At 43.2% G+C, this 26,288-nt stretch overlaps 1 protein-coding gene across 6 annotated transcripts in view; it reads left to right on the top strand.

Annotated features, from left to right (window-relative positions):
• The window catches only part of STARD13 (StAR related lipid transfer domain containing 13), a 305,130-nt gene that overhangs the window by 266,366 nt on the left and 12,476 nt on the right, over positions 1-26,288 (top strand). For 4 of the 6 annotated variants that reach the window (XM_059378093.1, XM_059378092.1, XM_059378089.1 and 1 more), the window contains 5 exons: positions 1,677-1,740; positions 11,464-12,866; positions 13,954-14,124; positions 15,212-15,428; positions 23,691-23,889. In XM_059378093.1, the coding sequence (XP_059234076.1) occupies positions 1,708-1,740; positions 11,464-12,866; positions 13,954-14,124; positions 15,212-15,428; positions 23,691-23,889 (2,023 nt within the window). In that variant the 5' untranslated portion in view covers positions 1,677-1,707. The remainder of the gene's footprint in view (positions 1-1,676; positions 1,741-11,463; positions 12,867-13,953; positions 14,125-15,211; positions 15,429-23,690; positions 23,890-26,288) is intronic. The other 2 variants (XM_059378091.1, XM_059378090.1) reach the window with 1 other exon arrangement.

The following is a 26,288-nucleotide window of genomic DNA, read 5'->3' as shown; positions in this document are numbered from 1 at the left end:
GGCTACCTGCTCAGTGGGGAGCCGGCTTCTCCCTCTCCTTCTGCCTGCCTCTCCCCCGCTTGTGCTCGCTCTCTCTCTCTCTGGCAAATAAATAAATAAGATCTTTTAAAAATAAAAAAGAAGAGCATTAACACCAACAAAAGAAATAAGTGAAAGAGTTGCCTCCAAAGAGGGGGTAAATGGAAAAGGACAGGAGGGTATTATTTGACTCTTTAAACCTTATGCATTCAATCTGTATGATGTTTAAAAAGTAATGAGATAAAACAAAACAGTCAAGGTATTTACAAATAGCATTTCATGAAATTGGATTATAATGGATTGAAGAGTGAATGAATGAAAATTGAGACGGTTCTCAGCAAACTGAGTAGGATAAGGAGGGGAATATTGAGGTTGGTAGTATGATTGCTTGAAGAAAAACTTAGGGTTAAGGGAGAATTCATAGTTAGTGTGATCTTGGATATTTAGGTAGCTAACTATTGATTAGTCAATTTCTTCAGGACAGGGATCCTCTTAAAGAGAAGAAAGCAGTTGAGAGAAGCTGCTGAGGGGAGGGAATGAATGAGGTATCATGGTCCCAGATGAAGTGGTAGATGTTGAAATCAATAATAAGGTTAAATAAAGGGTTAGTTTTGAAAAAGAAGAGAAACATCCTGTTTGTGTGTGTGATAAAGGAAAGGATTAATACAAGAATCCACGTCCAAGGGCTTATACTCAGCTGTACTCTCTCATCAGCAGCAGCGGCTAAGTCCTCTGTGTGCGACTGGGATATTTTTCACAATCTGAAATTGGGAGCCAACCAGAGGGAAAAAATGAAAGGAATGCTGGGTAGCAATTTTCGGAGCCCAGCTGAGGCTGAAAATCAAAATGTATTTATTCGTCAGCACGGGCTGCCATAACAAAATACCACAGGCTGGGTGTCTTAAACAACAGACATTTATTTCCTCACAGTTCTGGAGGCTGGAAAGTCCAAGATCAAGGTGCCAGCAGGGCTTAGTTCCTGGTAAGCACTCTCTGACTTGCAGACAGCCACCTTCTCACTGTTGTTCTCACATAGCAGATTGAGAGAGAGTAAGCCCCCTAGTGTCTCGCCTGATAAGGAACCAATTCTGTTGGATCAGGGCTCTTTCCTGTGACCTCATTTAACCTCAATTATTTCTTACTCCACATACAGTCACATGGGGTTAGGATTGCAACATATGAATTTTGGTGGGGACCCAATTTAGTCTATAGCACTATAATTCAGCACCGAGTTATTTTTCCATTTATACCCACCAGCCCAAGAGCAGGGGGGGAAGACAGATGGCTGAGTTGATACGAATTTGGGGACTAGCATGGTCGAGGTGGCAAATGAATGGAGGGGCTGATGAGAACAGGGCTAAAAAGACTGTTCATAGGTTCCAACAATGGTGGAAAGGGAAGTCAGGGAAAGACTGGGTTTAAATTAGGGACTGAGCAGGGATTGGTAGGCTCCACGGCAGAGTCTTCTCAAGTCCGGGGGCTGGAGCACCAACGGGAGCACTTCTGTAGCACATCTAGATGGGTGCAGTACTTTCTTGGGACATAACTTCTTATTTCTGCACTTTTGACTTTGTTGGCAATAAATGAGAATTATCAAGCTGAAAAGAAAATTTAGGTTTATTTGTAGTAGCAATCATCACCTTTTTCTTTCTTTTTAGACGACTAAATACATTGAACAAGTGTGCCTCAATGAAACTTGATGTGAACTTCCAAAAGAAAAAGGTAGGTGTCTCTACCTTGCTATGATCATGGCTGTATTAACAAAAGAAGCTCACGGTCATAGATTAAGGGCATTGTAAACCCAAGCGAAATTCTGAAATGCCTGACGATCTGTTTGTTCTCCAAATTTCTCTTCTTATCATAACCATCATCTATAATAAGTCCATTGGAAACTTGGGCCAGGAACCAATCATTTCACCATTTGTTTTGCTATAGTTTTTGTTTTGTTTTGTTTTGTTTGTTTTTTTGTTTTGCTGTTGTTTTGATCAGAGGGTTTGCATAAAGATATGACATGTCGTCTTTTTGGTCATATTTTAGATGTTTCGTTAGTTGTAAATATCCACTCCGTATCAGAATCAAATACTCCACAGTGATTTGGAGATGAAGAGAATGCAGAGAAGAACCCCTGGGTCCATGCCAAATGTCTTGCATTTCGTCCTTTTCAATGGCATTTCATTTCCACGTATGCTTGAAGATGTGCTCATCCTTGGGCAGGATCATTTCATAATGGTTGAGGGGATGTCAGGGAATGTGGTGACAAGGTCCTGAACCTGCCTCCTCCTCACCCTTCCTCCTCCTGTGCGCTTTTCTCTGGTCACAAGGAATGTTGTTCTGCTTTACGAGTCACTATGCTCCTACCTGTTCTAGGACCGTACAAATGAGCCTGGAGATTTCAGTTCTAAAATAGAGCTGGACTTGATTGAGCTCTTACTGTTTTCTAGGAGCTACGTTACGTACGTACCATGCAGGATCTCATTTAACCCACCGAGGTAGGGATCCTATGTGTCCTGGGGGAAGGAAAGTAAAACTTGACCAGGTTGTCATTTGTTCACGATCTTTCAGCAAGTGGCAAAGCTGGGTTTCAGACTCAGGCATGCCTCACTCCAAAACCCACACTCCTCATGGCCACCACCGTGCCGAAGGACCTCGCTCTCTCACTGAACTGATCCTTTTGGGAAATTCAGAATTAAGATCATTCCTACTTTTTTTCATTTTACGTCTCCAGTTTGTAAGAAGTCAAGCCTCAGTGTATTTTGAGGAAGCAGAGAAAACATCTTTGAGTTAAACAAAGTGCTCTCTTTATCCTGGTCTACACAGAGAAATCATTAAATCCAATGGATTTTTAGTCACTCCGGAGTAACCTAATCTTTAAAAATAACCTTAACTTGAATTTCTGTTCTAAAATAGCGCTCAAAGGGGGAAAAAAAAGAAAGCGAATGAATTTTGGTTGACCTCACCTTAGAAATAATTCAGGGTTTGAGTTAGAAACCAAAAGATTTAAGCTAATGAGGTAAAAGAGCAAAAAACAATATCCAAAGGAATATTAAAATATGAGCAATTTGTCTAGGCCGAATACAAATTAAAAATGTGGGAATAAATGTCCCAATAGCTGCGTGGCTGAATAGACCCCTTGAGAAGCAGACATACTACTGGAAGCAGGAGGGTCAGATGTTGTTTTGGTTGTAACACATGGTTCTTATTAAAACCGACACAGCCACTCCTGTGCATCTAAACCGTGGCTGGCCTATACGGCTTCCTATCCAGATCTGTAGCTACACTGTATTACGGAAGACAAAAATTAATGACATGATTTGTCTTCAGCCAAGTTGAATGATGGGACTCTCACCCAATCACCGGTTTTTCAGAAGCTGTGAGATGTGAAATGGGCCCAGGTGCCATTGGCTGGGCTTTTTATGTGTTACCTTCACAAAAGCTCCTCTGTAAATTGGTCACTCCAGTCTTTCTGACATTCTTAATTTCTTCCTGATGTTGGATGTAGTGGCGCACGCCCAGACAGCCCTGGCTTAGCTAGATGCCTCACAAATGCATGTACCCGAATAAAATATTGCTTTTCACGTTGTAAATTGAGAAGACATGGCCTGAATTTTCAAATAAATAATTTCAACATGTGGTCTCCACCGCCCCATGGATCTCAGTAATGACCCACATCGGGGGCTGTGGTCGAAGGAATTATGCAGGAGACCCTGTGTAGAGGCATGCGTTCCTGTCATCTGCCCCTTTCACAAATCATAAGCTCATCCTTTATTTTACTGCAAAAAAAACAAAAAACAAAAAAACACGAAAAATAAATACAAGCTAGGAATAGGCCAAGTGATTCAAATATAGAAAGTGAAACTTGAGGAAAGCAGCCTGTGACGCTGCAATCATTCTGGAATTAGTGTCTTTGGAAGAAAAAAAGAAAAGACCAATAGTAGTATTTCCTCTAGGTACGTCCCCATTTTAGGCAATCCAAGAAATAAAAATATAATCCTCAGCTCTCATCTGCAGAGGCCCAGACATGTGTAATTCTACAGAAGGTCATCCCCAAATCGCCCAACTGTCCAGAGTCACAGTCCTTCTTTCTCCCTTTGGGGCCTCTGCAAGGGCTGTGTGGGGTGGCTTCACTGTGTGGTGAGCAGCAATCACTCGCACGGAGCGTGTGTCAGCCCTGTTCCTCATCATGGGCTCCGTGTCACAGATGCAGGGGCCAAAGTGACAGACTCACTCAGTCAGGCAGAAATAGGCAGGGTTTCAGCCCAGATATTTGGGCACCAAACTGCCCCTCCTTGCCTTTCAAAGAATTCAGAACTGTGCTGGAGTCTGAGTGAGCTCCGGAAGCTTGGCCTGAGACAGAGTTTCCCCAGCCATACATACGGTTATATGTTTCTCTTGTTTTTAGAAGAGAGATGTTTCTTGCCATCTGTATAGAAGGCTACGATTTATTTAATGCCTTCATGGAAATCTATCTCTGGATCTCTCACAGTGAATCTCATTGCTTTGCTTTGCATTTCCTTTTTGTTTGATTTTTTTTTTTTTTTTTTTAATTCCGAAGAGTTTGGTGGGTTCACCCAAGAGAGAAAAAAACAAGCCCACAAATAGAGAAGGATGGTGAAGCCTCCTAGTTAGGCACGTACTTTTCTTGTGGATCAAATGCTATTTGTAAAGCCCCAAGAAAAATGAAGTCACTCTAGCCTCCCCCGCTCAAGATAGTACCATAAGATTTTTTCCTTGCACAAGAGAAAAGTGTTTCTTCAGAGATTCAAGGTAACCTTCCCTGTCTCTGGCAGAGTCAGGTAGAGAAGATCATTCTCAATCTTGGCCACACACCTCACTGGAAAACTTACTAAAACCCAGCCAAAAAGCATTCCAGCAACTGGCACCCCACCAACAGCTCTGCAAGTAGTACATTCCAGCTTCTGAACAGGTGGACTCAGCCACTCAGCTCCAGTTAATTCTCGTGGAAGATATATTCTAAACTTCTATGTAACTATGCATTCGCTACCTCTTGCAGCTGTGGACTTGGGTGGGGTCCTGTTTCTAGTGTCAAGATATGGCCAAAGTCCACCAGGAAAAAAAAAAAAATTGTTTTGCCATGTCTAGTTGGCATTTGTCTCTGAGGAATATATAATTTCACTAAGAATGTTCTCATTTTTTAGAAAAAAATAAATATCGGCGCTCCCTCTAAATTGAAAACTCCAAAACTCCAAAGCACAGGCAGACCTACGTGTTTTCAGAAAAGTGTTTCCTCTCCATTATTAACCACACAATTCATCCTTGCTTCGTGATGACTGTAACATCCCCCAGTTACGGTGACTGTTTATGTGGTATGACTTCTCTTCAAAGTCAGTCAGAGGCCGAAGAGTCCAATGAGAGTATCTGTTAAATGAGGAAGGAGAAGGACACGTACACACATAAGACTCTTCCTGAAGATTTCCCAAGAGAGAAAGAGGGACTTCAAAAGGTTCTGGTTAAAGTTATAGTTTTAATAAAGCTCTCTGAAATCACGACCAAAGGAGGAAAGCGACACAGAAACCATGACTAATTGCCACCTTGCAGCCGGCCTCTCCTGGCCTGGGCGCCCATCAGCGTTTCAGAGGAGCTGCAGCTGTTGCCCAGGGGCCTGGTCTCTGTTCCACTTCACCCACTCCCCGCCTGTCACACAGGCCCCCGTCTCTCCCACCAGATTAGACCCCACTCTACAGCTCCAAACAGCAGGGTCAAATGAGAGAAAAATGACATTTTGTTCCAGCATTCACTTAGCTGGAAAGTATTACAGTCTTGAATTGAAGAAAATTGCATGGAAGTATCCTAGAACAGGAGGATCTATGAGTTGGAAGGGATGTTCTGTCATCTCTTCTAGCCTCTCATCCACTACAGAAGTTACTTCTGCGGGCATCGCTCATAGGTCACTCATCCTCTGCTTGTAAGCCTCCAGACATGATGAGCTCACTGCATTGCAAGGCAGTTGATTTTCTTTCTAATTATTAGAAGTCTTCCAGATAATAAGCTATTTGATCTAAACTTTAGTAAGTTGGGTTCTAGCTCTCTCCTCTGAAGAAGCACCGAAATAGAGATTTCGCTTTTCATACGGCAACCCTTCAGCTCTATCCTCTAGATTGGGGGTTGGCAAACCACTGTTCCTGTTTTTGTAAAGAAAGTGAAAGCTGTATTAGAACAAAGCCCACTCATCCTTCTGGCTATAACAGCAGAGTTGAGTAGGTGTGGCAGAAACTTCGTGCCCCAGAAGCCTAATATCTGTGACCCTTTACAGACAGTTTTCTGACTTCTGCTCAATCTAGAACAAAGTTTCTCAAACTGTCTACAGTGAGTGACTTGGGGTTCTATTTGTTTTAGTTTTAATTTCCAGTCTGCCACTTACGAGTTTTGTAAAATTCAGTACAAATGAATTATTAGAAATATGAAATGAAAAAAGTTATAGAAAATATAAACCTCACTGTTGTATTATTAGACTCAACAAACACAAAAGTTGCATTCTGGTGAATATAATCAAGCCAAATATAATGGAAAATAGAAAAGAGTTACAAAAACTGCTCACAATTTTATTGAAAGTGTATGTATAGGCAATTGATAAGAATTGTGATTACACTCATCACCTTTTTCTTGTTCAGCTGTTGTAACCAAACAAAAAGTTTACTTTGAAATAGCAGTTTCCCATATTAAATGCCTATTCACACACTTGGATCAAATGCTAAGACTGTGAGTATTCATGACAGCAAGTTTCCTGTTTGTTCCCTAATTTAGGCTGCATTGCCAACAACACTATATTCATGGGGAAGAACGTGTACCTAAATTTTGTTTGTTTGTTTTAATCCTAGTCCTCATAAAGAAACCAGTCTTACAGAGCATACTGACTACAATTGGAGAAGGGGTTTTAAAGTAATTTTTAAAAGCTTAAAGTATTCCTTTTTACCTTCTATTCAAGATGAACTAAGTGAAGCTGTATTTTCAATAAGGTCTGTACTGACCTCTTTGAAGATTGCTCAGTCTGGGGACTGGCAGCCCCTTGACCACACTTTGAATAGCTCTGGTCTAGAATTTCTCATTTCTAAACCAGACTCTTAGTTCTCTCAATCATCGTTCAGGGGAATTGTGGTTCCTAGGTCCTTGGCTATCCTGATTACTGTTCTCCAGAAATACAGCCCTTTCCATGCACCTCTTAGAATGTTTCCGATGGCTATGACCAGGGCACAACACAGTGGGGCTCCAACCTGAAGTCTTGAGATCCATGCTCTGATCAGATATCCTAAAGTTAGTGTCTCAGTTTGTTAACCAGATTACATGGTGAATTTGCATTAAGCTGAAATCTACAACTCACAAAGCTATTAATAGGAACTGCTATTACATTAAATCTATTCCATCCTGCACGCGCTATAGTTAATTTTTGAAGTTAGGGTCTTTATATTTTACTTCACGACATTTCATCTTATTATCAGGCAGGCCATCCTTCAATTCTGTTAAGATCTTTATACATCTCGGTATCACCAGTCTCTAAAAACAGTAATTAGCTTTATATTGCCCTTTAAGACTTATGTGGCATTTCACATTTAATCTCTTTTGGGTATGTGGACAGATCACGCTAGATGTGTATTATTATCATTCCCATTTACAGCTGAGGAAATTGACTCTCAAAAAGGGTACCTTGTTCAAGATCACTTAGCGAATTACCTTGGGCCGTATTCATACTTTAAAAATGTGAATTATCCTGGCTTATTCAAATTATTCTTAAAATGGACATAACTTTGAGGCATCCTTCAGAGATCTCTCCCTTAGTTGCATTCAGCCTTTTGATCACACTCTTTGGTGTGAGCTACTCTACCAGTCACCAGCAAAACTCTCGTGACATCAAACACAATTAGCCATCTTGGCCACAACAATATCATGAGAACCTCCTGTCAGTTCTTTTGATAGAATCCAGACGTGTCTGGATTTCCATGGTCTACTAAGCCATTGAGATGGGATTAAAGTTTGTTTGGTGTGTCTTTTTCTCATAAATACATCTATCTGACTCCTAGAAATTTCCACTTTGCATTTCTAAGTAATCTTACTGTTTTTAGTCTCAAAAAATTACCAAACAGGTGAAATCTCAACATCTCTTAATCTGTACACTTCCGTAATTATTACTGGAGAGTCTGCTCTATGCATGATAGTCTGCTGGGCCCTGATTTTTTCTTTTAACAACTCAATCTAGGGCAGTGTGATTTTCATATGGTGGAACTTGACCCATTGGTGGGTTGTGAAATCAGTTGGGTGGGTAAGGAACAATATTTTTTAAAAATGAAACAGACCGAACTAGATTATGAAATATCAGTATAAACAAGGATTTTTATTATAGCATTAGTTTGTTTGTTTATTGTAATATATGTGTGCTTTAAGCTCCTATGGAAAATTTTTTATTGTATGTATTTTTATTGTACATACAATAAAAATATTTTATTGTATGTACTATCAATACCTTGAAAGATTCTGCACTGGTGGAAAGAACAGAATCATGTCACAACCCTTGGGACATACTATAATAATTATATGCACAAGGTACAAAAGGAAAATGGGTGTTTTTTCTTTTTTCTTTGTTTTGCTTTTGTTTTTGTTTTGCTTTGGTTTTCATGTGTTTGTTTTGGTTCAAAAGACCTAAATACTGCAAAATTCCCCTGAACCACTGGCCTTTTTTCCAGGAGTTTACCACTGTTTCACATGACTTGGTTGGATTGTAAATACCTTTCTGTTACTCAGAGCTAGCATAATAAGCTCTTAGAGTCTAGCAGTCAGGGGCAGACTTTCCAGTCCCAGGCCACCGTGCCCAGCTTGGCATCTTTTCTTGACCAAAATAAAGGAATCCTTATCCAACTAGTATGTGGTTTGTTAGCACCAGTAACTCAGTTTGGGCTAGCTTGAGAGAGAACTCGCTGGAGCTCACACCAAATAGCATAGTTTCTATTTAAAATATCTACTTTTTCTTTAGAAGTTATCCTTTCCTGGCCTCCTCAAAAAGTATTTACTGAAAGGGCTCTTTCGGAATGATCACTTAATATCAACTTCTTATCACTAGCTTCCTGAAATGTGATATGAAAATCCAGTGGGCTCAAGCTTCAACCTATTATGGTGCCTAATATATAAATAGCCCTCAAATATCAAGTCTTGTGTCAGTCACAGGAAAAGGGAAATCAAAAATGCTACGGAAAAAGTATAACTTTGATTCATCATCCTAGAATCTTTCCTTTTTTCCATTTGTACATCTTTTTAAACTTTTTTGCCAAAGCTTCATATAACCTTTTTTTGAACTCAAAGCTAATTTCCCAATGTGATCCCAAAGCTGTGGAACTCTCCATTAGTACCTTAGTTTGTTTGGTTTTTTGTTTGTTTTACTTTCTTCCACCTTCCATCATACATGAATGTTCTGAATTTGTCACTTAGTACAACTCATATGAATCTAAATTTTCAAGAAATAAGTGAGAATGGGGAGATGCCAGTATTTATTGATGGAGCATCTGTTTACTTTTCTTCCAGACCAGAATATATTAAAAAATTAAGGGGAGTTAAAATGGTCATTAGATACGTAAAAAGATAGGTAAGCAGTCCTCTTAGATAGGCAACAAATAGATAAGCATTTGAGCCAACCCTGGAAAATAACAAACAAATACTCCTCAACAAGGCCCGACTAAATGCATTATTTCATTTAACTCCCTCAGCAAACCTGTGAGGCGGGGCCTGGTTTTCGTCCCATTTCATGAGTGATAGAAACTTACTTTGGAAAAAGTAAGCAGTTTGCAAACAATCATCTGAGCCCTTCACTGAAGTTACCAGAATTTGGAAGCAGGTCTTAGAACCAGATGCCAGAGTAAAATGGAATCAACTTAATTCAGATAATAAAAAAAAACATGGAACAGTTACTATGTGCTTGACCTTGGGGAGGATATAAATATGACCCTGAAACACTAGCCCTTCTTTTGATGAGCTTACCTCTTACGACTGACGGTGGATGCGAGTGGTATGAGCTTAAGTTGTCATTAGAATAAATGCTACAACAAAGATCTAATCCAAATGCTATAAAGCTCGGGGGGAAAATTAGTCATTGCCTTGGAACAGTGAGGGAAGGCTTCAAACAATGCGGACCAGAGAGCAGAGTGCAGTGAACTTATGAGACACAACTGAAATGAGGCAAGAACAGTACATGGCAGGCAGGTTGAAAGGGCTTTGAATGCCACCCTAAAGACTTCTGTGAAGGCCAAGGGATGCTGAAGGCTTCAAAGGTGGAAAATTACACGATCGTATTTGGATCGCCCTGTGGAAAGCTGTTTAGATGCGGAAGACTCTGGCGACAAGGATTCTAGCCAGGCTTTTACTGTAATCGACCCAGACAGAGGTGCCAAGGGCCTACACAAAGGGAATGGGAATGAAGAGATGAATGAGGGAAAAGATCGGAAAGTCATTTCAGAGTTGAGTCTGGATAATATGCATGACGAGGCAGGGGAAGAAGCCGGTGAATCCATTCATCTTGGAAGGAGATTGTTGTTTTTTGCCGTAGATCAAGGTTTGTCCTGAGCACAAGGATTTGCAAAGGTAAACGAGGCTGTCTCGTTTACCACAGGGAGGCCACAGGGAGCCCAGGCTGGCATCTCACAGGCGATTCATACTCAGGCAGCACCCAGATAGGTCAAAGAAATGCATGAGGCACAGAGTGGAAGACAGGGCAGAGCCTGGGGGCTGCCGCAGCCCAGAGATGCACGCCTTGCCAAAGGCATTGAGCTTCAGAGTTGATTAAAAACAAGAAGGCTGGCCAAAGAAAACCAGCAAGCTGTATTGGACCCTCCTCAACTAGTGATGTCTAGAATGGCTCCCAAGTTTCTATTTAGAGGAATTCAGTGAGTAATTTTGCTGTTAATTTGTACAGGGGAATACACAGTAGGAATCATGTTTGGGAGACTAAAGTAAGGAGTGTTAGCTTTGAGATAAACTGATGCTTAGGTTCAGAAGAGGGAAGCTGGAAATAGGGTCCTGGGGCTCAGTGAAGAGGTTTCAGGAAAGAAGTAAGTGCCTTTTATGGCTGGAGTAAGTTTCTGAACAAGAGAACTTGCAGGTGTTTTATATTTAGACATCTAGTGAGACGGTAATTACACCTCTTTGTAATCAGTCAAGGAAAACTTCTTGGAGAGGAAGGAAGGATTCAGAAACTATGAAAACTGAAGGGAAGAAAGCTTGGCAGGTTGAGAAGAGATCCTCCAGCCACGGGGGAGGAGGAGGAGGAGGGCGTACGGGAGGGAAGATGGTGGAAGGACAGAGGGATGGCGAGAAGACAGGCGTGGAAGGAAGGAAGGAAGGAAGGAAGGAAGGAAGGAAGGGAAGGGGAAGTACCTCGCCTCTGAGCTCCCCGGTTTCCCACTGCATCCGAGCTGCCTGGAGATGAGCATTTTCTCTGATGTTTTTCAGGGTGACGACTCAGATGAGGAAGATCTCTGCATCAGCAACAAATGGACTTTCCAAAGAACCAGCCGTCGGTGGTCTCGTGTGGACGACCTGCACACGCTGTTCCCCGGAGGAGACCGGAATGGGTCATTGGGAGACGTGAGGATGAGAAACACCACGAGCAGTGAAAGCGTCCTCACAGACCTGAGTGAGCCCGAGGTCTGCTCCATTCACAGCGAAAGCAGCGGAGGGAGTGACAGCCGCAGCCAGCCGGGCAGCAGCCACAGCGCTGGCCGGGAGCCGTTCGACTGCCCCAGCCAGTCCTGCCCCGACAGCCCGGTCATGCTGGATGCCACGTTCCTCAGCAGCGGCCTCCCACAGTCCCCCAGAGACGTTCTTAACTACCCCCTCCACCCAAAGAATGAGAAACCCACCAGGACCAGAGCCAAGTCATTTTTGAAACGCATGGAAACTCTCAGAGGGAAGGGAGCACATGGAAGGCACAAGGGGCCGGGGCGGACCGGGGGCTTGGTGATCAGCGGGCCTGTGCTGCAGCAGGAGCCGGAGGCCTTCAAGGCCATGCAGTGCGTCCCCATTCCAAACGGAGATCTCCAGAGCTCGCCCCCCACTGCCTGCACCAAAGGGCTCCTGAGTGCCAGCAAATGGGTTAGGGAGAGCAGCCAGTCAGAAAACAGCAGCAGTGGGGTGAGCACGCCCGGCCTGAAGGAACGGAAGTGCCAGGAGGCCAACAAGCGTGGGGGCATGTACTTGGAAGACCTGGACGTGCTGGCCGGGACAGCCCTGCAGGATGCAGGCAATCAGAACCACATGCATGAGTTCCATTCCCAAGAGAACTTGGTGGTGCACATCCCCAAGGATCACAAACCGGGTACGTTCCCCAAGGCGCTGTCTATCGAAAGCCTCTCACCAACAGACAGTAGCAATGGGGTTAACTGGAGGACCGGCAGCATCTCCCTGGGCAGACAGCAGGGCCCCGGGGCCAGGGAGCCTAGGCTCATGGCGTCCTGCCACAGAGCGAGCAGAGTCAGTATCTACGACAACGTCCCGGGCTCCCATTTGTACGCCAGTACAGGAGATCTTCTGGACTTGGAGAAAGATGACCTCTTCCCTCATTTAGATGACATTTTGCACCATGTCAATGGGCTCCAAGAGGTAGTGGACGACTGGTCAAAAAATGTCTTGCCTGAACTGCAAACACATGATGCATTGGTTGGGGAACCCGGCTTATGCCCCTCCCCATCTCCTAATCAGATCACCTTAGATTTCGAAGGCAACTCTGTCTCCGAGGGTCGGACGACACCCAGTGACATGGAAAGAGATGGAACATCTCTTAATGAGTCGGAGGCCACTGGGGTCCGAGAGAGGAGGGACTCTGGTGTAGGGGCCTCTCTGACCAGGCCAAACAGGTTGGTGGCATGATTTTCTGAAATGATTTTTAATCGACTTCATAGTAATTATGGTCTGTTTATCTAACACACATTTATAGCATGCTTACTAAGTGCCTGACGCTATTTGAACTGTTATCTGCCGTTAGGAAGTATATGAACGGAAGTATATCTTTGCTACAGATGTTATGATGATTGAATCCATGTTAACTCACGTTCATTTCTCTTTGTCCTTTAATTCAATCTTAACTTTCACTCCAGAAAATGTGTGTGTGTGTGTGTGTGTGCAGAGCACTCTGCTAGTCACTGTCAGGAAACCACTGGAAATAGAGGCCCGGTGCCTGTTTGCAGGTGCTTCCCATGACCTTGTTGCCATATTAATTAAAACGTCCCTACCTCAGATTTTTAAACTTTTTTTTTTTTTTAATCCTGTGAGAAACTTCTGAGACCTAAGGTGTATACTTCACAAGTTTATTTTGGCTTAAAAATGCCAATTACCAAGTACATAAAGCTATTTTACAAAGACAGATTCAGAAACACCTGCAAGAAATGGCCCCGGAAGAGCGTCACTAGTGGAAACAGTCATACTGTACATGCTGCTGTGTTCTTGTGGAGGTGGATATGTCCCTGGGGGTTCGCTGACCTGTCATCTCTTCCGCAGTGCTCCTTCCTCTGTGCCTGCCACCTTCAGGTTCCATGTCTACAGCAGGAGAATTCGAATGCAGATGGGAAGGCAGTGCAAAAACGATCCAAATGTTCCAGAACATTCTATATCTTGCTCTCCATCTCAAGCTCTCCCTCTGTCTCTCTCTCAACACACACGCACACATGCACTGTCTCAGCTGCTTTCAACACTTCGGGAACAAACTTAGGAATAAACACATAAAATATATTAGGCTTATTAAAACCTTTCCCGGATGTATCAGACTTGAAAGCCGTAGTGCCTGACGTTTCCTCTCTGCATTGGTGTCTTCTGTTCCATTTGCTTTGTGATTTCTCTTGGCTCGGAAGCTATGTTGATTAGCCACTTAAAAATCAGTAACATCCTGTGTTTTCCAATAACGCATACATTTGGTGACTGGCTTCTCTGGCGGTCTTTCTGGTAAAGGCGACTCCGGTGGAATAGTTTCCAGCTCTCGCACCAGCCCCAGGCGTCCACAGTGCCGCACATCAGCAACCAGACGGCCGGCCAGCTGAACCTGCTCCAGCGCTTCTCGCTGCTCCGCCTCACGGCCATCATGGAGAAGTACTCCATGTCCAACAAACACGGCTGGACGTGGTGCGTAGCGCGTTCGCTCAGGAGGGGATCCTTTGTTGTAGAGCGAAGTACCCAGTTGCAAAGCTTCGGTAGTGAAATTCGGACCTCTAAAGAAGCCCCTCGTGGCCTTCACTGCCGATGTCCCGAAAATAAGGCGGCAGTTCTGCCTCCCGGTCCACCTTCTCTGCCACAGCAGCGCGGACGGGATGCAGCACTGCTGGGAGCCCGGGCTTTATCTGTAGCTCCTGTTTAGCTTCCAGGGAAAGCAGTCAGGTCTCGAGAAGGAAATAAAGACAAGAAAAGGGTGATGAATGGTGAACAGAGGCATTAAAAAGAACTGTCCATAAAAGAATTCTGGCAGTTTGCAAAGAAACAGCTATCACTTGTACCTTCTGGCTCAATGCAGGGCTTACCACTTAGAGCACTGATTCATTCAAAGGGCATTTAAATCTTCAAATGCATTCCGGCTTGGACTTCAGTGGCAAATAAGAACAAAAATATGCAGTAAATCTTTGTCATAGGGAACTGACAAAAGCAGGTGTTGAAACCTAAATATGGACCTGTTTTAGATGAGCTGGGGGGGTTGAAAAAATATAAAATATGTCATTATTTGTCTTATGTTATATATGATGTATAGAGAGAAATCGACAGTGCCTTTAGAAAAACATTTTGGGAAGTTATAAATTGCATGTCGAATGAATATATCCTTTTGTATTAAAATTTCCTTTAAAAAAGTACAGCCGATTCTAGAGAAGTAAGGATATAGCCAAGAAGTGTTTCCTCTTCTCCTCCAACCCCAGTTAATTTCTAATTCTTACAGTTTTTCCATTTGTTTTGTTTCGTCTTATTGGGGACAAGTGCTTATCTCTTGAGAGGTGTGTCCTTCACAATTAAAGTGGAAAGTTGTCCCCTTGACTTGAGAACAGAGCCATAAATCCATTCCGCCAACGTGAATCATGCTGTTTTATAGTCAGAGATCTAACATAGGCAAGGGGCCCACAGAGTACTTCCATGTCATGTGATTAATTAAGAGGGAGATGTTGAATTCCCCCTGTGCATGTTGGTTGTTCCAACAAAAGCTTGGCTTTCCTCTTGCTTGCTTTCACAGCCTCTCCCCACAGGCTGCCCCAAGAGGTTTGCATGACCTGGTTTCTGTGAATTCTAGGTCAGTTCCAAAGTTCATGAAGAGGATGAAAGTTCCTGATTACAAAGACAAGACTGTCTTTGGTGTTCCTCTCATAGTTCACGTCCAGAGAACAGGACAGCCCCTGCCTCAGAGTATTCAGCAAGCACTCAGATATCTGCGTAGCAACTGCCTCGATCAGGTATGGTTGTAAATCCCAAACACGGGCCTGGATTTATGGAACGCTGGACAAAGTCACATCTCCCCAGCATCACCTAAAGCATGCTCACTGAAAATAAAAGGCACTGTGATCTCGATAAGTCAGTATTTAATTTGCCCAGGCTACATCCGGTCAAGCTGTATGAGGGTGTTTCCTCACTGGCAGCTTGAATGACGTCCTGAGGGAAAATTCATGGTTTTTTTGGTTTGTTTGGTTGGGTTTTGTTTGTTCGTTTCTCTGAGGGGAAATTCATGTTCATACTTTTGTGTGTCAGTAGTGTGTACCCCATGCTGTCAATTTTGCATTCCCTAGAAAGTGGGAGTTACGATTTACACTGCATTTCCTTTTTCATAATTACTCCACTGCCATCACTGATTTCATAACATTCCTCCATCCGTTTTATTGTTTTTTTGAGAAAAGAATTAGTTTTTTATATCTCCTTTTATTCCTTTTTAAAAAAGATTTATTTATTTATTAGAGAGAGAGTGAGAGCACAAGCTGGAGGGGCAGAGGCAGAAGGAGAGAGAATTTCAAGCAGACTCTGCAGGGGGGTGGATCCCAATGTGGGGGTCGATCTCACGACCCTGAGATTGCAATCTGAACCAAAACCAAGGGTTTTGGGGAGATGGAGAGGAGAAGGGAGTTGGGGAAAGTCGGAGGGGGAGACAAACCATGAGAGACTATGGACTCTGAAACAAACTGGGGGTTTTGGAGGGGAGGGGATAAGGGGCTGGGTGAGCCTGGGGTTGGGGGATGGGTGAGCCTGGTAGTAGGTATTAAGGAGAGCATGGATTTCATGGAGCACTGGGCATGGTACATAAACAATGAATCCTGGAACACTGAAAAAATAAAATGAAGGGAGAGGGGAAAAAAGAAACAAGAGTCTGACGCTTAACTAACTGCCACCCAGGAGCTCGCTCGATTTCTTTTTCTTTCTTTCTTACCTTCCTTCCTTCCTTCCTTCCTTCCTTCCTTTGGCACCACGACCAGAAAAACTTAAACCTGAACCAAAGATAAATTTATTTCCATCTTTTTAAAATGTGCAAGTGAACTGTGAAAGCAGTATCTGCTAAGTCAACTCTGCCTTCATCTTGTACATTGAAAATCTCAAGCCAAACAAAATACACAGAGATCATTTTCTGTCTCCATGACTGTTTGGGGACCAGCGTAATGGTGTCCCATGACTGGACCCAGAGTGCCACCCATTCTCTAATTTACTAGGCCCAAACTGTGCTCCTCCAAATCAACACCCATTCATTTCTTAGACATTCTGTCCCAAAATAACCCCATATTCCCACTTGATAAATTGCAGCCTTGGGTAGTGGGTGTATTTTCAGGCAACTAACTGTTCTCCAATGGCTTTCGTGCATCAGATTCTTTAATACAATGTGAATAAGCCATGCTCACCTAAAATTACTTGCCGTTTTTACTGATTCACCCTTGGCCTTGGGCTCAGTGAACAGGAATGAGCTGAGCTACATGAACTCATGGACCCTGGCTATTGATGCTTGTATCTACTCCGATACTGAGACCACACTTAAAATCAGGATGGTCTCTTGATGAATCAGACACCACTTTTCAATGGAGTGGAATAGGAGTAACTTCTTCATTTGACGCCATCTTTGTGTGGCATCAAATGTGTACTCCCCTTTTGCCTTTCCACTCCGAATCTAGAGAATATACAGGTATACATTTTCTCCCATTTCTTTTGATGCCATAGTGGAGGGCAGGAGTCATTGCTGTTAATTACTATTGTGGTGGTAAGGACTATTTTGTTTTGAGAAATGGCCTTAGTAGCTTGCCTGTTATTTCTCAGAAAAAAGGTCAACAGACCCCTTTTCTAAAACTATAGTGCTTACCAGATGCCCCAACATTGACTTGTGAATAAAATCCAAATAGAGCAATCCAATGAATGTAGTTACTTAACTATTATTTTTTTTTTTTATTTTAGAGTTTTTACCAGAATTGCTCATTAATCAAAGTAGATGATCTATGGATATCTTATGAGAAAACTTGCTGGAGAGGTGGTCTTAGGTGAATATATGGAAATGCCCACTCTGATCTCTTCCGCTACCCTTACAGCATTGCAAACACACCTTATGCATAGGACTTTGTGACCTCAATTGTACTTTTGTTGTTTTGTTAGCACAGCCCCAAGATTGTGTTTTTGTGGAAGGTAGCCTTTTATTCAGACGTGTGTTTTTCCAAGCTTCTAAATTTTCCCAAGGGTATATAAAACTCATCCCTCCTCCTGGCTAATTCTCTTAGAGTCTTTGGCTCTGCCTTTTACCAAGATCAAAAAAATATTTTGTCCTAAACATTATAATGTGTGACCAGTGAATGTTTCTCAGCAAAAGCTCTATTAAGAGAAAACAGTGTTTGTTCAGAAATACCTAAAGGAAATGCAGTCCATCTATGCCATTAGCTTCATAGTGATACTCTTTCTTGAGGACCCAGCATGTTTTAGGCATTATCCTCATGGTTTTACATTCACTGTCTCATTTATTGCCATATCCACCTAGGGGAATTGTTTCTGCCAGGTAGCAATGGTGGAGCCAACACTTGCTTGAAAAGCTAATTCTAGAGTCCAGATTTTTAAAACTATGCTCTACTGCCACCTGTGAGAATTGTTTGTCCCAGTGGACTCGGGGGGATAACATCCCTACCACTGAGGCACACTTGGAGAAATGGCCCTAAAAACTCATTGATAAACGCACTGTCAAGATTTTGTCAATAATGTTGATTATTATGTGAGGTGGTATTCATGCTATGATCATGGAATAGTTTTTCTCTAGCCCTAAAGCCTGAAAACATTGTGGGTTTTTTTAGACAACTAGTTCGTTTGTTATATTAAGAACATCTATGGACCCCTGGGTGGTTCAGTTGGTTAAGCATCTGCCTTCGGCTCAGGTCATGATCCCAGAGTCCTGAGATCAAGCCCCACGTCAGGCTCCCTGCTCAGTGAGGAGTCTGTGTCTCCCTCTCCCTCTGCCTGCTGCTCCCCCTGCTTGTGCTCTCCTCTCTGTCAAATAAATAAACAAAATCTCAAAAACAAACAAACAAAAAAGAACAACTGGTTATGTTTTCCCCTCCATATTAAATGCTAGAAAGATTGGAGCCAAATGTGTGTTCTGCCTGTGGTAGATAAATGTAAAATTTTGGTATGAATTTTGTACATTATTACTAGTTTCAGCTACTCTTTCTATCTTGATTTTCCTTTTGCTCAAATTTTCTTATCTATAATCTTAAATGGTATCTTATACATTTTGTAGATCATTTTAAGTCACCTTGAATTCTTTCCTGAACAAAGTTGGGTGGAAATAAATGAATTGTAGTACCTCTGTTCTACTCACCACACAGTGTTTAGTGTTGACTGGAAACCACTCAAGACCCCTGCAGATTCTGAAAAATGGGTAGCCCTGGTAAGACCACTGTTACCGGGTCCAGTCTCCCGTCTGAAGTAAAAGTCCTGCAAATCGAGAGGGCACTGGGCACCAGAATTTCCTTAGTCCTGGCTCACTGGCTTATTCTCAGTCTCCACATCAAGCCTCTGACTGTTTTTTTCAATCTGGAAGAATGCCTTACTGAAAAAAATGTGCTGGCAAAGCTCTGTAGGCAAAAAAACTCATTTCAAGGACATAAATACTGATTCCAGCTTTAACCAAAATGAATAAGGCAAACCTGTCTTGTATCGGTCTGAAGGAAGAACATGTAAGATATCCAAGGGACTTTCGCCAGAGCCCGTTACTCTCTTACGAAGCACTCCGCACCTGCGGGGCTTCCCACCTGGGAAGTCACAGAGTGTGGGAAGCACACAGAGATCCCATTCTAGTCCCCGTGAAGAAGGAAAGGGTTAATGAGAAGGGAACGAGAGAAAACAGGACAAGTGCAATGGAGAAGTAAAACCAGGCTTGAAAGGAAGATGGTTCTAGAGCTTTAAGAGTGACCAAGAGCCAATACAAGTGAATGAATCCATAAGGAAAGAGGGGACAAGAGCAAGAGGGAGGGAACATACACCACACAGACTGTTCTTTCTTTGCCAGTAGCACCTCCTTGGAACTACAAAGATTCAGGTCTGCATGAGATCTTGAAACCTCAGCCCCTGGGTCATAGAAAACCAGAACATTGCAGAACACCTTTCCTCCACACCATGCTGACTGGCCCCCGTGGTGCCTCCCTGTACACAGTACCTTGAAGCACCGTCCCAGACTCTCTTCTGGCTTCATCCCGGCTCTCAGGAAGGAGGCTTCCTGCAGTGAGCCGGCCCCTTCTCCCTCATGCTAAGCATTCATCTCCACCAGAGCGTTCATTACTGACAGTTGAATGCAGCCCCACGGGACCCTGAAACATGGCCAACAGTTGGCCTCCTACACTCCCAAGTGCACAACAGTTTATATATGATGAAACACCGTGTGTCCATTCTCCCCCGCGCAGCTGGCCCCAGCTGAAATAAGGAAGTTTAGCCTTTGCTTATAAACCATTTGTATTCTGACGTAGCCGCGTGTGAGAGGATCCTTGCTCTGCTGGCTGAGCTTTTATTTCTGCCCTAAATCCGCGGTGCACAGAGGCACAGGTCATGCTTCTCTTGACAGATACGAAGTCACTGCGGGGAGAGGCCAAGCCTGCAGAGCTCCGAATCAGAACCCGCCGCATCTGGTGCCTAGGAACCTTTCTCTTTCCGAATAAGACTAACCTTTCTTCATCAGCCAAGCACATTTCTGAAGAAAAGGAAATGGAAGTCCCGATAAGCATCATCAAGTACTGAAAGGATTAGCATAAAAGGGATGCCAAGTAGGAGATTTAATATTATTTAGGTGAAATTCGAATTCTAATGCAGGGCTCAGATGCCCCACCTCTCCTTCTAATAGAACAATAGAACAGTAAGTTTCAAAAGCTCAGTGATGCTGGGAAGACACTTCCTACTCAGTACAAGTGTCTCCTACCCGCTAGCTGTTCCTCACGGTCCCCTTGCCTCCCTCAGATGAGTTAAGTGATGCTCTGGGACCTTCTCAGATTATACTCTGAGTCCTTGATTTTTCAGAGCCGGGCTTTTGCATGGAAGACAAAAGAGAGAAAAGGAAAAACAAGACCAAGGGAATACTCCCCGTTCACCATTTTAACCTGTAAAATGAGCGATCACAGGCAAGCTGCTTGTAAAATGAACGCCGCATTTCTGACCACCATACTGCCCTCTTCAGAGAGGGTGTCCGAGCTGCTCTTTCAAGGTACAGGAGCCCAGGACCTGCTAGGGAGCTGGCAAGGCCTCGTGAGAAATGAAAACGTGAGATCTTTGTTCATAAATTATTAAGAATTTCCAAATGGTGACAGCAGAGAATTAAACCTGTGTGGGTCCCTGTGTGACTACCAGCAGGAAGACATTTCACACCCACTGGGTCTTCCTCGTAATGAAGCTGAGGGGTCTGAAGCGGCCGCCCGCCTGTGGTGATGACAAGGCTGCCCTCAGAAGCAACAGTTTTAAAATGCTTTCTTCTGCTCTCTATTTTTCACCTGGAAAAATTTTTTTCACCAGAAGTGCCAGTTTCATCACCACTTTGAAAACTCTTCTAAGAAAAAATGATTATTAGCCATCACTCAGGCCACCACCCGTGGTTGTTCAGTGAAGGCGTAGGTCGACTTCTCCCTGTTCTCGGGATCTTTGCACCATTGGAAGAATCTTCGACTTCCTGTGTCTGGGGAGTTTTCCACTACAAGGAACAGAAAGCTGTCCCAAGATGGCCTCAAGAGGAGGAAATTCATGGGCTCACGTGACAAGAAGTCAGGAAGTAGGGTGGTTCCGGCATTCTTTTTCTCATCAGCCCAGAGCCAGTTTTGAAGACCAGAGTTTCTTTCCTTCTTTCCCTTCTGCCATCCTTAGCTACTATATCTGGAATCTGGTCTGAGTTCAGACCACCTTTTCTTTATTAGGCTTGGGAAAGAAATTTCCTTCCGTGCTTCCAACAAAAATCCACAGATCCCACAGATACTTCCCACGTCCCTGGAAGATAAGGGTGAGACGGGAAGGTTATCGTCAGAATCTGAGGCAGAACACAAAATACCCGACAGCCTTCTGGCCATCCTGTGAGATCCGAGTTAGAACAGGCAGCCCAGAGCCCACAGCTGGAGAGCTCCAGACATGTCAACAATAATTAAAATAACAATATTTGCTGAAACTAGAAAGAAACTTGGAGACAGAACAATGCAAAGAAAACACAGCTGGGATGTGTTCGCGCACGCACACCAGCGTGCCCCCAAAATGAAGCCAGCAAGACACAGCCGATGGTGCCCTACCATTTACACACAAACACTTGTCTGCTCTATTCTGATAGATTCCAATCAGTATCTCTCTGCTGCTCAGAAAATAACAGGAATTCTCAAAGGGAACCACACCGCCTCACAGGAGGATAAATGTTTGTGAGTCACACTTAGGAATTTACCTTCCAGGCACTGGGATTCTGAGAACTCCGTGTAGCCCATCCCCACGGCATTGTCCTGGGCCTCCTTCCAGAACTAGAGGAGTCAAGAATGTAAACACATGGAGGCTGGATCTCACTGTAGCGATCATTCATCTGACGTCTTGAACTTCTCAGACAGTCCGTGCTTTCTTCTCGTGCACTGTGCTGAAGTTAGGAGGAGGTGCCCGGGGATGACTCGTGTTGCTTAGATTCTTGAAGACTCCTCTGAGTACGGCAAAGTTCGGCATTTTCTAGACATTCCAAACTTTCGGAATAAAAAAGAAAGCAATTAATATTTTAAGTGGCAATACGCCTGGACATCCTGATCTGTGGAATGAGAGTGATAAGCCTTGGGATGCCAAGAAGTACCAACTAAGAATGCTGGGTGTTTTGCCACAAAGAGTAGCAGTGTGGCAACTTTCCCCTGCAACCCGTTCCGCTGACATATACAAAACCCTGAGTATTCTCTAATTGCCTGGAGTTCTTCTCTTGCTGTAGCTGTACTTGAAAAGGAATTAGAACTGCCAATTCTAAACTGAGCTCTCCTCAGACACCTGAACTTGGGTCAAGGCTGGCCTGGCTCTCGGACACCACACCGCCTGGCGCCTTTCCCCAGGTGTGGGGAGGAGGAGGTGTGGCTGACAGGTATGCGGCTGCCTACCTGTCTGACCACTTGGAATGTTCCTACCTTGCTTTTTGGAAATGGGCCAACCTGGGAGCCCTTGAGGAATGAGAAAAGGAGAGATTGAGGGTTGAATGAAGGACCAAATTGGAACAACTCCATGCCCTACAGGCATTTAAAAAGAGCAAACATGCAAATTCACTGGAAGCCAGGGGACCCAGAGACACTCAGCCCTTTTCTGGATAGAGGCAAGTCCAGAGGGCAGAGCCTCTAGAGGGGCCTCGAGTGTAAGCTGCGGACTGACCCTTGTAGGAATCCCTGATCTCCTAGGCCTCCTCTCCACCTCACTCATTCCTACGAGGGGTATTATCTCCTGGGTGTGTGAGAGGAGCCTTGCTCCAACCACTCTATCTGCTTGTCAATCAGGAGAGGAGTCTAAGCCTTAGGGATGAAAAAGACATAAGATAATGTCTTGAAGTCTGAATCTCACTAGAGCCACGGCTTATGCGCATAGTAACTAACCAGGCAGAGTAATGAGTGCCAAGCATCAGATTAGAGACAAACATAGGGAGTATTACAAGGATCCCAAAGAAGGACAAGAAATACAACTTTTAAATCAACATCATTATGTTCCAGGAGCACATTTCCTAAACCTCTCCCACATAGGTGCACTGGATATGGCTGCTTATCTGGAAGCCCCTGAACCTTCCATTGACCAAACTTTCCCAAAAGCCCCACTAAGGGCAGGGAAACACTAGAGGGCAGGGAATTTGTCCCGTCTGCTCGCTAATGCCGCCTAGCACCTGTCAGTATGCCTGCAATGGAGTGGTATTTAATCACCCCTTGTTGGATAAATGAATGACATGATGGCGTCTAGTTAAGAAGACTACAAGTTACAAAGCATGGCCTTTTGTATTTCCTCATTTCGCCTCCACAATCGCCCTGCGAGGTGGCTGTCATTTTTATCTTCGTTTTATAGGAGAGGGAGTCAGCGTTCAACTACTGTCCAAAGTAACTAACCTAGTAATTTGCATTTTACTAGTTTGGATGCAATTGCTTCTCATCCAGTCCTGATTCCTTGCCTTCTCATCACTCCGAGGTGCTTGCCTTAGGAAGAGGATGGCTGGGGTGAAGGTGGCCTCACTAACACGTGCCTGTGACTTGTTTCAGGTGGGTCTCTTTCGAAAATCAGGTGTGAAATCTCGAATCCATGCATTACGTCAGATGAATGAGAACTTCCCCGAGAATGTCAGCTACGAAGACCAGTCTGCATATGACGTGGCGGATATGGTAAAACAGTTCTTCCGGGACCTCCCAGAGCCTCTTTTCACCAACAAGCTCAGCGAGACCTTCCTCCACATCTATCAGTGTAAGTGGAAGGAATGCAGATCAGTGTTCTCGTGGGCACCCATCCACTTAGAAAGCATTCTATAGGTCTACTTAGACAAGTATTACATGAGTCCATAAAGAAATGCATAAAAGTTCTCATTCTCTGCTTCTTTCCAGAAGTAAACTTTGTTCACAGTTTGATATGGAAATCTCCCAGCCATTTGCTATGCATTTGAAAATACCTTTTTGACATCAAAGTTTTCCTTCTCAGTAGTGTTTTGCATAACTTCTAAAACCTACTCTCAGTGTACTTTTAATAACTTGAAGATGAGAAGAGGACATAGTAGAATTTATTTTATATGTAAATGTTTTTTAAAACTTTAATTTTTTAAAAAGTAAGCATTGCCTTGGGTATATGAAATTCAAAGCCAAATGTGTTAAGATGACCAGAAATAAAAAGCAAATGTATTTTTAATACAATGTATTTTAATTGGCAAAAAGTAGGCAAACCAAATCAAGCTTATGCTTAATTCAACTCATTTATGTTTTCACTTGGAACTTTTTAAGTGATGTTAAATTGAAAATTCTCAGCAGAGCCTCTATAGTTAAAATAACCATTGAATAAAACAATTTCTAATTAAAAAGCATATCTTTCTAAAGGTAGCCACAAAGCGGGTATTAGAAATGAACATGTGACTCTGTTCTAGATGCAGTAATGTTATGATTATAAATTATTTCAGGGGTCCAAGTCCTGACTCTTTAGAAAAAAAGAAAAAATAATAATCTGGCCTGTGGACTTTGAGCTTTCAGGAAAATATGCCTGAAATGGAGATCAGCAACATGGAAATGATCCAATTTGAAAAAGATCCTTGATATAGAGAATGTGTTATGTTTAAGGCCTACAATATTGCAAATCCAAAAAGGATTATAATAAATACCACTTACAAAAACAGGATAAAGTGATGACCCACTAAATAAATATTATTTTGTCAAAGTGAATAAGTTAAGTTAATGATACATGTCATGTGCGTCCAAACACAGAAAGTTCAGGACTTTGTTGCTATAAGAGGTCGAACTGCATTTTCAGTTAAGCCTCCCTCTGGTGTAGAACTATCATATAAGATTCTTTACATTTAATCAGTTCTCAAGTTAGGGTCAGCACTAGTCTGAGGTTAAAACCAGATTGCTTCTAAGAGATAAATCCCTTTGGCCCTCTCTGAGACTCACCAACAAGAAAGCAGATCACACCAGCATGTATTTTAGCTGAGCAAACACTTACTGAGTTCCACTTATGCACTGGGCAGTGCTGCGTGCTACAGATGATACGGATGGGTAGTAAGACGTACTCCCTGCTCTTAAGGATCTTACCACTGAGGGAGATGAGACATCTAGGTATATAACTGCCATGCAACAAGACTGGAGAAGTTCCATAATAAGGTTAATAAAGAAAATCCAAGGAAGTTGAGATGAGGACTAGGACTTGGTGGGGAATTTGAAGGTGAAGAAATGGAAGGAATACTTGTTGAGTGACTCAAATAGCATGAGCATGGTCCAGGAAGTTCCAGGGTATTCTCCTGGCTTGCGTGAATGGTAACTGCCTGATGCAGTGCCAGTGACACGGAAAAATTAGACCGGGCCGTCTCAAGGAGGGGCATTGAATGTCAGGGCAGAGAGTTTAAACTTGATTCATTAAGCACTGAGGAACCCTTGAGTGTTGTTGAGGGGGTTACCAGTGACAGGGCTCTCAGCTATAAAGACAGAAGCAGAAAGCCAACAGATAGTTTAAACAATAAGGAAATTTTATAATCACACATGACAAGAAATCTGGAATTAAATAACTCCAGAGTTTGTTAATTTCACAGCTTAGTGATGCCAAGGCTGAAGTCGGCCTCTCTTGGTTATGCCCTCAAGGTCACAGTACAATTGCCATAACTTACAATGATCTTGTCTTCCCAAAATCACACTCAAAAGCAAGAAGAGAGAAGAAGGGCTTCTCCTGGGGCATATGTCTTTTTTTCTTCAAGGAGATAAATTTACAGAAGCTCCTAGCATTTAGCTTGGTCCTAATGGCCAGAAATGGTCTACCTGTTCTCTCTTAAATCAATCATTGGAACAAGAACTGGGATTACCACTTTGGGTTTAGGCCAACATGGTTATGCCATGTGTCTGAGGGAAGGGAAGGGCCCATCTCTCCTGGGCATATTCCAGACTTCTCCTGAACAAAAAAGTGTAATAGAGGAGGAAGAAGGGAGTAGATATTGGGTAGGCAGCCAAGTTTGTGTTTGCCACAAAGGTAAATGTCCATCAGGACTGCTCTTGTGACTCATGAATCTGAAATTGGTGAACAAGAGATAGTGGACTGTCCAAGAACTGAGGGTTTGAGAGTGAGCTAACACATTAACTGGGGTGCCAGATTACGTGCAGTGACTTCCAGCAGTG

Source organism: Mustela nigripes, chromosome 15 (genome assembly GCF_022355385.1).
Source record: "Mustela nigripes isolate SB6536 chromosome 15, MUSNIG.SB6536, whole genome shotgun sequence".
Taxonomy (NCBI): Eukaryota; Metazoa; Chordata; class Mammalia; order Carnivora; family Mustelidae; genus Mustela; species Mustela nigripes.
This window is presented reverse-complemented; position numbering and strand designations above follow the sequence as displayed.